At 33.8% G+C, this 14,805-nt stretch overlaps 1 protein-coding gene across 1 annotated transcript; it reads left to right on the top strand.

Annotated features, from left to right (window-relative positions):
- The first annotated feature begins 1,619 nt into the window (after nucleotides 1-1,619).
- On the top strand, nucleotides 1,620-5,515 carry LOC106074965 (probable G-protein coupled receptor 139). Its single transcript, XM_056034534.1, has 2 exons — nucleotides 1,620-1,684; nucleotides 3,931-5,515. Exon 2 carries the CDS (start codon nucleotides 4,021-4,023, stop codon nucleotides 5,335-5,337), a length of 1,317 nt encoding a protein of 438 aa, XP_055890509.1. The 5' UTR covers nucleotides 1,620-1,684; nucleotides 3,931-4,020; the 3' UTR covers nucleotides 5,338-5,515.
- The last annotated feature ends 9,290 nt before the right edge of the window (nucleotides 5,516-14,805 follow it).

The following is a 14,805-nucleotide window of genomic DNA, read 5'->3' on the forward strand; positions in this document are numbered from 1 at the left end:
ATCCGGCCCGCCGAAACGTCGGCACAAGGAGTAGAAACTCCCCCTCCCCCAAAAAATGTTGAGAAATGTTACGTTTGGTCCCTCTGGTGGTTTTGGCACCATGACCTTTAACATTTGTGCGTTAATGAAATGGGAGAGTTGAAGAAACTACAAGTGGAATTTAGAATCTACCAGGAAAAGTGAATGGATCTTTTTTTTTAACATGATAATAAGCCAACATGTTTGATTTGTGAAGAAGAGAGTGTGGCTATTTTTTTTTTCTAAAACAACCAATAAATGGCATTACAAATACGGCATTCTTGGTTTGATTAATGATCACTAGAGTTCTAGAAATAACGTTTCGGCATTTCTCCAAAAGAATCAATGGTCTTTAACTTAACAAGTTGATTCGTGAATTAACCTTGAATCATAGTAAATGTCACGAGTCGAGACTGTGACCCATTTCGACCAGTTTCTAGAAGCCCAGGTCAAGTCAGAGTTGACCAGAGTAAACAAGTTAATTTTACATTAAGAGAAAGAGGTTAAAAGGAAAAAATAGCAGACGTCAGCTTCTAGAAGGTCAAAGTTCATAAAATAATTAGGGGAGACGTTTCCATGATTCTGGGAAGTACGATTGAGAAAGTATAAATGAAGTGAAAGTTTGTTAGACGGGGGCCTCGCAATGTAACGATTCTTGATAGTAACGGTCTTATGTCTTTTTTAAGCACTCGCGTGTCCATTAAAAATAGGAATAAACTTAATAGAATCCTCAATGCTGCTGGCAAAATCATTGGCAAAAAACAAACCCCATTTGGGCAGTTGTTTGAGACAAACATCTATAAAAAAGCTAACAAGATCCTCGAAATAAAGAATCACCCTTTGTGTCAGGATTTTGTGATTTTACCATCACAAAAGAGATACAAGACACCGATAGCAAAGACAAACAGACACAAACACTCTTTTGTTCCCCTGGCAATCAAATCATTAAATAAAAACAATCTGGTACAAACTTTGTCACATGTAAATTATGAGTGAGTCTGGTGTGAATGTACACTTTGGTTTCTTATAGTTATAATGTTTTTTGTTTGGTGTAATGCACAAATTGTAGGACAAATTTCCTTATGGATAATAAAGATTATTTTTATTATTATTATATAAGATAGCTGAATAGGTTAATTTTTGTGAATATCTTTTATATTAAAGCTTTAATTTTTTTTTAAAAATGACATAATCATTAGGCTTACATATGGTGTTATGTTCAAATCAAGGAAAGAAAAAAAAATGTTGACAGCTTCGAAAAGTGTTCAACTTATAAACTAGGTTTTCATGTAGTCATTAATATAATTGCTATTACTTTTCTTTTTACATTGAAGGTGAATAGACTTGTACATTCAAATAGTTCCTAAAATCGATACGTCTCTCGTTTCTAGGTGTTCTGATGGTAATAAATAAGTCAGCTTGTGACAAAAAGGCATGTGTGTCGGGAGATAGAGAGAGAAAGAGAGAGAAAAAGAGAGAACAAGAGAGAGAGGAGGGTGACGTTATATCAGATGGCACAGCGCCTCTTCTCATTTCTTCGTGTCCAGCAAATTGTCAATGTATAGATCTAGTATAAAATCAAGACATTGTCAGACTCGTAAATACAATTATTTCGGAACTTACGGAGAATACATGTTTTGAATAAGTTCTAAGTTTCAAATTGTAGGTAAGCTTGAAAAAAATGGATAGATATAAATAAGCTTATTATTATTTTTCAATTTAACTTTTGTTATAACAACATAACAATGGCTTCACGTTATGATCACATTATCTTGGCACTGACTAAAGGGTTAAGATTGACTTCTCAATGACCCAAGCTATAACAGCTACTCAGGAGTAGCCTGGTCATGTAGTACGAGCTTCTGACTAGCGTCACGATGATCCCTAGTTGGAACCCTGCCCGACGCATTCCTGCAGGAGGCGTAGGCGTAATAATCTTCATTTCTGAAAAAAAAAAAAAAAAATTCTGAAAAAAAGAAAAACATTTTTTTTAAATATTTTAAAAAAACATCAAAGCTTATATTAAGCGTAGTTGTATCAATTCGTTTGGATAATAATAAATCTGTGCGATTACAAAATTTTTTTACCAATTGTTTTTGTTTAGCGCATTTTAATGCTTTTAGTTTTCTCAATACGCTTGTCTGGACCAGTTGAAAAGGGGCGGGGGAGAAAGAAGGGGATATCTGGGTGACCGCTTTTTAAATGCATTTATACCAAACGACCTGAAATTAAACTCGATGGCTAAAACCTCCTCATGCCAACACACTAACCACTGTACCAGGGAAGTGCTTATGAAAATAGGTTTTATAGTTATCTATTGTTGGCTTCAAACTTTAAAGCGGCGACCTACAAAGTATAAAGGGGGCTAATTAAGCTTATACCACCACATAGTCATGCACAATTTATTTCCCTTGTTCGAGATACCAAATAAAATAATTAACAACCAAAAATTAATTAACTATTTTTTTTTAATTGATTCTTGTTTTGTCGGGCAAAAGAAATAATTGTGCAAAATTTCAGCTTGATCCAAGATTGGTTGTGGGAAAAATAACGTGCACTAACTTTTTACCAAACAGACAGACAGATTTGTTCAAAGATTTCATTCTTTTTGAAAAACATTTCAACTTTGTTTTTCCAGCTACCCAGTAAGATCTTTTTTACATTGTTCTCAAGAGAACATTTTGTATGCTGATACACATATAAATATAGGCCTATGCGCTCAAAGCTTTTTTTTTTCCCGCTCATTTATTTTGGATTGTGCACTAGCGGATCGGGGGTGGGGGCAACGAAATTTTATGAAGAAATTTCGCAATTTGGGTAAAAAATGGTTTATATTATATCTTATGTCTTATACGAATTATTGTTAAATAATAATCAAATCTACCCGTTTTGTGAGCATTCAAACGAGTGACTTTCCCCTTAGCGTTCAACTATCGTTCAGTGGAAGTCTTCTGCTGACCAAAACAGGCCTGCTACAAGAGATGTCGCTGAACATGAAGATAATGTTACGATGAATAATGCTTACACCCCATGTGCCTCAATTGTCACTCACACCGCAGTATCGGCCTGTGTGCCAAGACTCCCAACTTTAATTTATTTCACTTAATTTGACGTGCCCTTTTAATAGGATGGATAGCTGTGGACGTCAGGAGAAAGCGTTTTTGGATCGAATAATGCAAGAAAACGCTTGGCGTCCAAACCCCCGCTGGGGAAACTTTAAGCGCTCCTCAGACCCCCCCTCCCCACCCCAGATATCGAAGAAGAGCAGCAACGTATTTTTTTCCCTGTAGAGCATTGTGAAACACTGTTCTAGATTCATATCTATGAATTCTGGGATTGAGGCTTGAAATAATGTTTTAACCATAGACATAAATAAATATAGACTGGCCGAAGGAAGTAACTTCATGTAACTTGAAAACATGTATATCTATTGTATTCGGATTTCCGAACTATGAAAAGTTGCATGATCTTCATTCTTAGAGATTAAACAAAACTACACTGCCTCCTTATTTACAATATATATATAGGTGTGTGACTGAAATAGGTATGAATACTTAACGTTTATACTGCTCATAAATGCTGTATAATAAAGTACACAAAATTGCACAAATTTTCGTTTCATAAAACTCTTTGATCGGCCAGTCTATATTTATTTATGTCTATGGTTTTAACCTAATACTTATGACGGAAACGCACCTTACTTACATAATTCTTATGATGGAAACGTGTCTTGACTATATGTCCATCAAACTATATGCATTTATGGAATTTGTTGTATATTTTCGAAATACACATCTGATATTGATAATTCTTGATTCTTGATTCTTAGTTTCTTTTATACCTGATATGTACAAGAAATTACTTTATATTTATATTGTTAATAGATGGGATTCTTTTGTCTATTATTTTTAGCTTTGACCAGCTCAAGTGATCTAAGATATTGACAGATTCCCGAATAGAATTCCAAAACTATTTCGTTCAGATGGAAGCCATATTTCGAGGATGACTAAGTCACAAAGCAAGAGTGGTCAACAGCCGTCTGTATTGTCTAATCTAACCTCAATGTTATCAAATTCAACCTTCGTATTATCTAGTACAGACCTTGAGTTCTCTAATTCAATCTATGAATTGTCAAATGCAACTTTAAAGTTGCCAAATGCCTCTGTGACATCTAACACGGACCATGAGTTCATTACTTCTTTGTTGAGTAATGCTACCACTGAATGGTCCAATTCCTCCAATGTATCCCACAATTCTTCTCACGTTCACTACCCCCTTTCTATATTGACAGTCGTCCAGAAATACGCCCTGCCCCCACTGCTTGTGTTTGGCATTGTCACCAACGTCCTTACGCTCCTGACACTAAGGTCTCCAGCACTGAAACAGTCTCCGTACGTTTACCTGGCCGCTTTGGCCGCTGCTGACCTCGCAGCTCTGGTCCTCACCTTCATTGACCACATCTGCGACCACAAGGACCTTGCGCATACAGTTTTTCGTATTCGAGTCTACTATCCTATTACCAATATGGCCGCGACAATCGGAGTCAATGTAATGTTGGTACTAACTATCGAACGTTGCTTCTTCGTGCAGTGCCCTTTAAAGGCTCCAATAAAGTGTACCGTCTACAGGGCCAGGATACACATCATCATCATCTTCCTGTTCAGCTTGTTTGTCAACCTTCCTAGGTTTTTTTGGTACAATGTTAAAGTTTTTAATAATTCTAGCGAAGTTGGTTTTCACATATTTATCAATTATGACCCTGACCTATCTAAAGTTATCACTTGGATCCACAGCACTGTTCATAATTTTATTCCTTTTTTGGTCATGATTGTACTAAATCCCTTTCTTGTATACAAAGTTCGGCAACAACAGAAAAATCGACGCAATCTAGGCGTTCGTCTATTGGTTAGTATCACAATATGGTCACGTGAACAAACGCGCCTGACGACAGTTTTAACCGCCATCATTTTTCTCTTCATTGTTCTCGTTCTGCCTTCCGCCTTCGCTGACGACCCCATCTTGAAAACCATAATGGGTAAGGATTGCAACAAAGATCATATACATATCTATCAGGTGACATCCAATATACTCATGTGGTTCAACTTCTCCGTCAGTTTTATTCTCTACACCTTCATGAACAGTAAATTTTTGAAAGCATTTAAGGAACTTTTGTCCGCATACACGCCAGGCTTTCTGAGGAGATCTGTTAAAACCGGCAGATTGGCGAGACAGGCCAGATTTCATGTGACTTTGAAGAAAGAATGTAGCCAGACGATCTCTTTAAATCGAGACTCTTCACTCAGCGGTATATTAAACTAAAAAAAAAAATCTTTGAAGAAGTCAGGTTTGATCTTAGTAAGGGTCATTCGGGACTGCCACCCAAGAACCCGAGCTTCAGGCAAGTCTATAAATATTGCATGACTAAGTGGACAACATCAAACGACAAAAGGAGCTTGCACCTTGATGAACCAATAATTTTGCTGTTAAAAAACCTAAACTGTGGCAAAGAGATCTCTTGGAAATTTGAGGCCTATAACCTGAACGTCCCACATTGCCACTACAGCCTCGCGGAAGTTATAAATAAACTGGTTCATAGTTCAAGTATTTTGTCAACACTGTGAACTACAAAATGGCTATCGTTTAACAGCGAACGATTTGTATAGCGAGATAATGTTAAATTAGTCTTGCCAAAACTATTCGCGACTCGGTCTAACTTGGACCATTAAAATGAATGACTAATCCTTAGAATTTGTATTAATATTGTAAAGTGCGTGTTTCTTGAACTGTATTGTGCTCATGCTGACAAGAGGTGTGCAAAGGCTTTCGGTTTGTTTTTCAATGGACAAAATAAAATCTGTTTTATTTTAAATTTAGTAAAAAAAACAAAACACATATTTAAGTATGTAAATTAAATAAGATATTATTCAACAACAAAATATAACTGTGACGTCGTTTCGCTCGCCAAGTTGGACCCGTTTAAAGATGTGCATCGTTTTCGCGAGAGGTCGTCTGCTACAAAATCGACTCAAAAACTTTTTTGAAGTCTACGTTTCAGCAAGTCACGTGATAATTCACTTTCTCGTGTTGGGTCGAATTGCTGTGCATCGTTCTTTTAACGAATTTTACGACAAACAAACAGACAAACAAACAGGCTGGTTCCAAGGCGTCTTGCTGAACACGAGCACCATCACACGAGTGTTTATAACTTTATTTATCAGTCGCTTGTCATACGACATACAATAAGCTATGAAAGTTGTTTGAAAATGTTCTAACAAATGTCTTATGTCTTCCTTCTGACCTTGATCAGTAAACAAAATTGGATAAAAACACGTGATGCCCGGCACATCCAAACTTCTGTCCATTGTGAACAATGAAACTGCAGACGATCTGTTCCGTTGGACTTGACGATTTTTTTTTTTGCCTGTGAAACCTACATGTCCCCTTGGGCGTTTTCGAGTGTATATCGTTGCTATAGAGCGATGCCTAAACTAAACAGAAGTGGCTGAGAGAGAGCGCCCCCATTCATAACTCGCCCAATACGACATCCTGTCTATTTAGTGCTAAACTATGATACGCAACAAGAAAAAAAAATATATCTAAAATGAAGCTAAGAAAATTTTTGTTCGTTAAAATAGTCAACTAAAAGAAAAGAAGGTTAATTATTAGCATAAATACTTTATTACTTTATTAGGCGTTTCTCTTTAGAAGACATTTCAGAAAGTCTCCTTTCACGTGATACTTCACTAGCAATGACTTGACCTAGATTTGTTTGTAAATCTGTACCAGATTTAATCCTGGAAGTGGATTATGGCAGAAGACCTTTTTCTGATTATAGCCTACTGACACGGATTGACCGCTACTCCTCTTTCTCATTAAAGTTTCCAAATAAATGTGTTTGAAGGCTTCTCTAAGATGTCTCATCTGCTAGGCGTTTTTATTTATTTTTTGGTTGGATTTCTGTCTTTGTTGTGTTGTGATCTATTTTCATTTAGTCATTATTAATGTTTCTGCGAAGCTCATTTTGATAACTAGGCCTAGAGTCTATAGACTCATTCTTTTCACCTGCATATTAAAAATCAAAATCAACATTTTGGCCACCTTCTAGGAAAGTGGCTGGCAGTATCCATTGTGCCTAGGTAATTCTAAAAACCTAAAACTAGTTTAAAATGAACACTATATGTTCAGATAGGTTTTATTGATCTATTTATGTTATTTTATTCAATGTATTGTGTCAATGTGACCTAAATGTCTTATCAGTGTTTACTTTTCAATATTAAACTTAAAATCAATTAAATATTACGACTATTTCATTGTTAGTTGTTTTTTTTTTTGTTTAATTCTGTCTAATCTTTATTTTTAATTACAGTGAAGATACGATTGAAACCGAAAGTGGTTTCTAATTTAAATGTCCCATTTTGTTTTTATCTAAATCTCATCACAGATATTTCTTTTATGTGGTCAGTAAAGTTATGCTGACAAGTTTAAATTTATTCTATTGAAATTCAGTCGTCTATCGCACGAGCCACGACACGAATAAGCGATTGATCTGTACAGACAAATCTTAAGTGTATGGAAGACATGTCTCTCTGAGAGGCCAGAATGGAAAGGCTGAGTCAGCAGTTAAAATTTTGAAGAACATAATGAAGAAATCTAGAGAATCAAAGTCAGATGCTTATGAAGCTCTTCTGGAATTTAGAAATACTCCAAGGCAAGACACAAATCTAAGCCCAGCTAAAATGTTTTTTGGTCGGATGACTCGAACACTGATACCAAACAAAAGGAGTAACATTAAGATTTCTATATGTCAAGAGAACATTATGAGAAGGAAAGAAAAACGTCAGATGAGTGTAAAAGCATTGTATGATAAAAAGTCAAGAAATTGAGAGTCAGCTGAGAACTGGACAGATGGTCTATTTCCAATCTCCAAATGACCCTACATGGAGACGTGGAAGAATCCAGTCTCAAGTCAACCAGAGAGCTTACATTATTCGAGGTGACAATGGTGCAGTGTACCAAAGAAACAAGAGTGCATATCAACCCGAACAGAGAAACAGAAGAAGATATATTCCCCGATACTGATGACAACATACAGGACAATAGATTTCAGGATCAACACGTTCGCCACTCATCAACTCATCATTCCCTGCGACCAAGGGATCAGTTGAAGAAACCGACAAGATTCAATGACTATGTGTCTTATTGAACTATTGAATGTTGATTTTTAAATGTGATATGTTTCAGATTCATTGAAGCGTATATATGTACCGGTATGTTATGTTTTGTTGTTTATGTTGTTGTGGTTTTGTTTTATTTTTTTCTATGATACTCCCCGAAATTTTTTTTTTAAAGAAAAGGGGATGTTGATATGGTGCGCAAAGGTTCACGCGTTCAATATAATAAAGTATCGTTCTTCGCCATGACACTAATGGTTGTTGTTTGTTTAATGCTGACTGTGAACCTAGATCTTAATTAACAGTACAGGGGAAGACATTTTGTTTCTAAACCAAATTCTACAAAAGCATATAATGATATTTTATGGAGCTTATTATAAAACTAAGCTATTAATTATTGTGAAAAAATGCATGGAATTCGGGTATATATCTCATAGTAATTATTTTCTACAATGAGTCTTGAGCATTATTCTTACCAAAAAATAAAGAAGCAATAATACATAAAATACTGAACCATATTTTTAAAATAGAATGAATCATGACTAGTTATTATATCCTAGGGTCTACGAAGACTTCGAAGGGGTCTACGAAAGTGAAAAAATAAATTGGGGTGAGATGTCCACGGGGGTCTACGATAATAGATTTCATTTAAGCAGGTCGTGACTTTAATTTTTACATTCCATTAATGTAACTCTTTCATACACTAATATATGATTTGTACCTCAGTTAAACCTTTAAATATTTATCCTGCCATTCAAAAAGAAAATTGTTGTATTTAATTTCAATACTTAATTATATTTATAGAGCTTAATTTTGTCTTCATGTAACTTATGTTTAACAAAAACAAAATGTAGACCGTACAGCGTAGACAATTTAAAAACTGAGTTTCATTCCTTCCTTGTCAAACAAGCTGTGACCTAACTGCCCTTTAATTATGATATGAAACCAATTATGCTGGAGGATCATACCTGGCAAAAGAGATAAAGATTTGATTATCTTTATCAAAGATAAAGTTCATAATAGACCTAATTTCTCTTCGACATCATATAGAGAAAACGGTTTGTGAGCGTCTTACAATATCTCTTTACTTACAGCAAAATACGGAAAACACTATAGATAAAACATTAATTTTACCAGCCTTTGTAGTTTTAAAAACTATTTTACACAAATCTACATCTGATATTATTAAAAGAATTTCTATAAGCAACAATATATCAGTGGCACGAGTTAAAAGCTTCTCATGTAATACTTTGCAAACAACATATACCCAGAAAGATAAGATACTGTTTGAGATGAGCGGCGTCAAAGGTTCTGACAGGGTGTAGTGTTCTGTGCTGCAAACAGCCTAATGGTCGTTGGCTCATTATTTTTCCTTAGAGTTTACCCACATACCTTTCCTATATTTGGATGTACCTTCAAGGCAGAAAAGGTTTGAATTCAGTTTTCCATCTGCTTGGTGAGTAGTAAGCCAAGGCTAATGACCCATTCCTGCTCGAAGCTTACTGGTTTAGGCGCCACGTTACTCGCCTTCCTCTTTCTCCTCTTAGTGAAAACAGTTCTGCGGACCCAATATTTGAACCGCCCGTGAAAGATCAAGAAATACACGAGAAACTGCTCTTGGCGAAAACGTTTACAATGATATTTAAGGCAAATTAATTAATATTTAATGTTTGAAGGAATACTTCATAGAACAACAAATTCCTATATGAAACATAATATCCGTAGCAATGAATAATTTTAAAAAACTTTTTTAGCGTGTTTTGGTGATTCCAGTAATAAATATTAAATGCTATTTTAGTTTGTCAAAATTTGAATTTCATAAATAAAAAAGATCTCTATAAATTTTAATGTAGCTTTAAATGACTTTTTCAATATTCAACTCACTACTGTCAGAAATTGATTTTTTTTTAAATACTGATGAATTTGCAAAAATGCAGGGGGTCTACGAGACAAAAAGGTTTGGGAATCACTGTTATAGAGCATACTAAGTTATTTATAGATGTTTCATCCTGTTATATTATCTTTCTTAGATGACAATGAACCAATTGTTACACAAAGCTTTTATTTTTGTATTGGAAAGTTTGACATCCCTGTTAGGAATATATTTTATAAATTTTATTATTCTTTTATGCATGTGATGTTTTAAAACCTGTTTAGGGAAAAACATTTTTAGGAATAGGCCAAAAACTAAAAAGAGCATTTATAAGAAAATAAAATACAAAAAAAAAAAAGTAGAACCTTTTCGACGGTATCTAAATAAAACAAACGGAATGTTTTGATCCTAATGTTTTGTCATAATTTGGTTCCAAATGGGACTAAGTTATTCTTCAAAGAGAACTGAAATGTTCATCTTGTATTTCAGACACTTTTTTCTAAGCTTATTCTTGACACACAAAATGCTCATAAATATATGAAGAGACAATGGTTGAACAGATTCTCTGAGCATATTTGGAAGACTGGATTTCAACAACCCTTTTAGGACTCATCTTGGATCATTTAGAAATAATTGTTTCAGATAACTATTAGATTGAATTATTCAATGAATTAAAGCTGCAGATCTCATTTCAATACTTCACACTCCACAGGAGCACTGAATAAATCTGAATTCAACGGAAGTATTGAAAGGTGCCGCATATATTTGTGATCAATGGATTTTTTCCTTGTTCTTTATCCTTTAATTAGTTCAAATCGTGAAAATTTTCTTCATATATTTTGAGTGTTATTTTTTTTTAAATAAGTGAAAGGCTAGATGAACCTTTGGCCGTAGGCTAGAGTTTTCCCCAACACTGGTCTGAATAATCAAGATACACAATGATACTAATTGAATTTAAAAAAAAAAAAAGGCACACTTTTGCCAATGGAACAACCAGATAACAGACTTCTAATTATAAGCTCTTTAACTGTTTGGTCATTGAGACAACCAGATAAGACTTCTAATTATAAGCTCTTTAATTGTTTGGTCATTATTTCACACAGAAACAAACACCAAATTCATGCACAGAGTATTCAAGCAAATACATCAGGTCAAAATATAAAAATGTCCATACAATGAATTCAACTTTACAGGATTGTACATAACTCTAAAACATAAAGGGTGTCAAATATTTACAAATATTTGTTGACCATCGCAGAGAACTTTTCTACTCGTGGCTAGGAACAGCAACTCCTTCACACCATCATCCTAATGTCAAGGTGTACACATTAAGGGCAATCTTGAACATCATGGCCAGTCTTGACATTTTTACAGTGACATGGATCAATAAAGCGGACATTAATCTACATAATATATATATATATATATATATATATATATATATATATATATATATATATATATATATATATATATATATATATATATATATATACTAGACATATGTTACCCGCGACCCGCGGGTCTTTATTTGCGCATTACTTTCGATATAGTCACTGAGAGTGTTTTGTAAACAATTAAACGAAATAATAATGTAATAAGTAAAGCGAATGTGTCAATGTAAAAATAGTGTGAATGAAGCTATCAAATCAGAATAGCTAATAGGCTTAAATCCATTTGTTCAAATTAAAACATTTGCTTGTAGGCCTACATATATTTTATTAAAAATTGAGATGAATAGACTTAATTTTGTATGTTCATGTGTTAAAGTATAAAGTAGACCTTGAGGTAGACATAGATCTAAATCTACACTAATCAAGTTCATTCTGTGTTGCGCATGCGTGACCTTTTTTTCATGAATGAATATAGGCCTATCTCAACACGGCTATTTAGCGAACAGCGAACGAATGTATTAAAAATGCTTTAGAAAAACAAATTTGAATGTTAATTTGATTAAAATATGAAATGAGTGGACAATAATTAGTATGTTTATGTGTTAAAGCATAAAACTATCTTTGCGAAAAGAAGTTTTATTATCTTAGAGTTCAATAAGAGTTTTAGACCTAGGCCTAGGAATAGACTCAGTAGAGAGATGTGTTAATCACTGTTAATGTGTAACTCTCAGTGTAACCATTTGGTAATGTCTAAAGTCTAATGAAAGGATGTTCGCCAGACTTTACCCGCGGCCTTCGGGTCTAAGTTTGTGTTTACTAATCTAGTGGATTGGATTTAGATGTATGTTAAACGTAGCTAATGATCCTTTCACGTTATTTCTCTTTCGCTACGAAAATAAAATTAGGTTTGCGAAAATGGGTTTACCCGAAGTCGATACATTCTTATCTATTAAAAACGAAAAGAGCGATAGCTTTGTTCAATGAATGGGATTATAAAGTGAACAATTAAACGAAATAATTTTTAGTACGCGATTCATGAATGAATATAGATCTAGGCCTATCTCAACTCGGCTTCGCAGCTTTCGCAGACGAATGTAGCTTTAGAAAACCAAATTTGAATGTTTATTTGATCAAAATATGAAATGAATGGACTATAATTAATATGTTTATGTGTTAAAGTATAAAACTATCTGTGCTAAGAGAAGTTTTATCATCTTAGAGTTGAATTAGAGTTTTAGATCTAGGGATGGGATTATAAAGTAAACAATTAAACGAATTAATATTTAGTACGCGATTCATTACGGTATTGTCTAATGAAAGAATGTTCGTCAGGAAATCTGTAGTCACAGATTTAAGGAACTAATTTATGTAAAAAATGCTTTTGAAACACAAAATTGAAGGTTAATTTTATTATATAATGAAATCAATGGATCTTCTTTTGTCTTTTCATGTGTCAAAGTAAAAAACTATCTGCGAAAAGTGAATTTCTTAAAATTAGATCTAGGTCTAAATCCTTTCTATCTTTTCTCATGTCAACATTGTAGACATGGCCTAGATCCATAAAATACTATAGCTGTAATAGAGTCGGACAACTTTATTTTTTTTTGAGGGTCTTAAGTTTGTTTTAGGGCTACAATACATACACTACGGTCTAAGTTGGTACCCAAGGAACATTCCTGCCTAGTTTTATCAAGATTGGTCAAGCGGTTTTGATGTCTATAAGTAACATACATACATACCCCTCACATTCTACTTTATAATATATATATATATATCAATAAATAGTGATTCTATATAAAGACTTAATGATGCTACTTGGCTATAACAAGGATCATAACATTCTAAGATTTATGCTGGGAAAGAAAAATTATAGTATAGCATACATACTACAGTAACCATTGAATACGGTACAGATTTGTAAATAAATGAGACTGAAAGAAAGCTGATCCATAACAATTTTTTTTAAAGTAAATTAATTGAATAATTAAGCCATGGAAAATAGTATATAATAATAATTTTGTTTATTATGGTGGAAAGAAATAATGAATGAAAATAAGTTTGTCCTTATCTCTCACTTTCTAAACAGTTTCTACAAAAAAAAAAAACAATTACCTCCCCCTATATTCTTAACAATAACTTATTCTGAAATGCACATCTTCCAATAAAACAGTAGTGCTAACTACAGTGGAAAGATAAAATAGCTGTGGAGAGAACTAGTAAGTACTGTGTACATGTTTCTCTTGCATCTTTTTCAAATACTTTTCTTTCTTACCATTTCTCTTACTATCTCTTTATCTTACCTTTCAAATAAACTGCAGATGTTTCTTCAAAAAAGAAAACAATTACTTCCTATTGAATAATCTAACTTTGCATGTTAGAGACTTAAGCTCTAAAAAAAACCCCTCTAAAACTGTCATTGTTATTCCTGTCAATTTAAACTCTGTTAAGTTGTTATTCCTGTCAATTTAAACTCTGTTAAGTCATTTATTTTCCTGTCAATTTAGGCTCATTGTACACATTTGTCCCAGTATAAAGAATAAGACATTTGCCTTTATCTTATTTAGGGTTCAAAATGTTGATACCAGTATATAACAAATGATATTTTGAGTTAATGGACTTGGTAAATAAACAGACTATAGACTCAAAAATATCACTGCTGTATGACAGGACAGTATAATTAATTGAAAGCTGGCACAGTGTCACTGTTTGACTCTTATAGGCAGATCACACTATAATTGCTGATAAAGCATTAGTAATGTTTGAAATTGTAAATATGCTTAGAAAATATGCTGTGCCTCAAGATGTCATACTATTAAGTAACTATATGCATCTAAGTCAAAGAAGCAGGAAAAGATATATGTTATCAAAACACCAACTTGACTTCATTTTAGTCACTCAAAGTCAAAGATAATTAAAAATAAATGAGAAAATAGTTCCATAATTTATTTCAAAGTCCACGCGTCAAATTTCAGAATTGAATGAATTCCATTTAGTCTAATGCAGCAATTAGTAGTTTGAAAGAGAAAGGTTTCTCTATTAACAAGAGGCTATGCCATTATATTATAGAATCTCTACCCCAAGCACTGGCTCAGAGCGACAGAGAGCTAGACTAAAGAAGACTTTGACTGCTGTCAATTAAGCAGTGCCATAGTTAGAAGCATGAATATGTTGTTCCCCCCCCCCCTCCAAAAGAATTTAAAAACAGTGAAAAAAAAATTGTTTTTAAATCGTGTCAACTTGCTTGTAATAAGTACGTACATGAACAAAAAGACTTCCATTTTTTTTACAAGTTTTCTTAAAACTAAATCAACTTTTGATATCCCCTCCAGGCCCCTACTAGTCATGCGCC

Source organism: Biomphalaria glabrata, chromosome 7 (genome assembly GCF_947242115.1).
Source record: "Biomphalaria glabrata chromosome 7, xgBioGlab47.1, whole genome shotgun sequence".
Lineage (NCBI taxonomy): Eukaryota > Metazoa > Mollusca > Gastropoda > Planorbidae > Biomphalaria > Biomphalaria glabrata.

Excerpts from the sequence above, each read along its gene's own strand:
- LOC106074965 (XM_056034534.1), top strand. The coding sequence starts at position 4,021 with ATGACTAAGTCACAAAGCAAGAGTGGTCAACAGCCGTCTGTATTGTCT.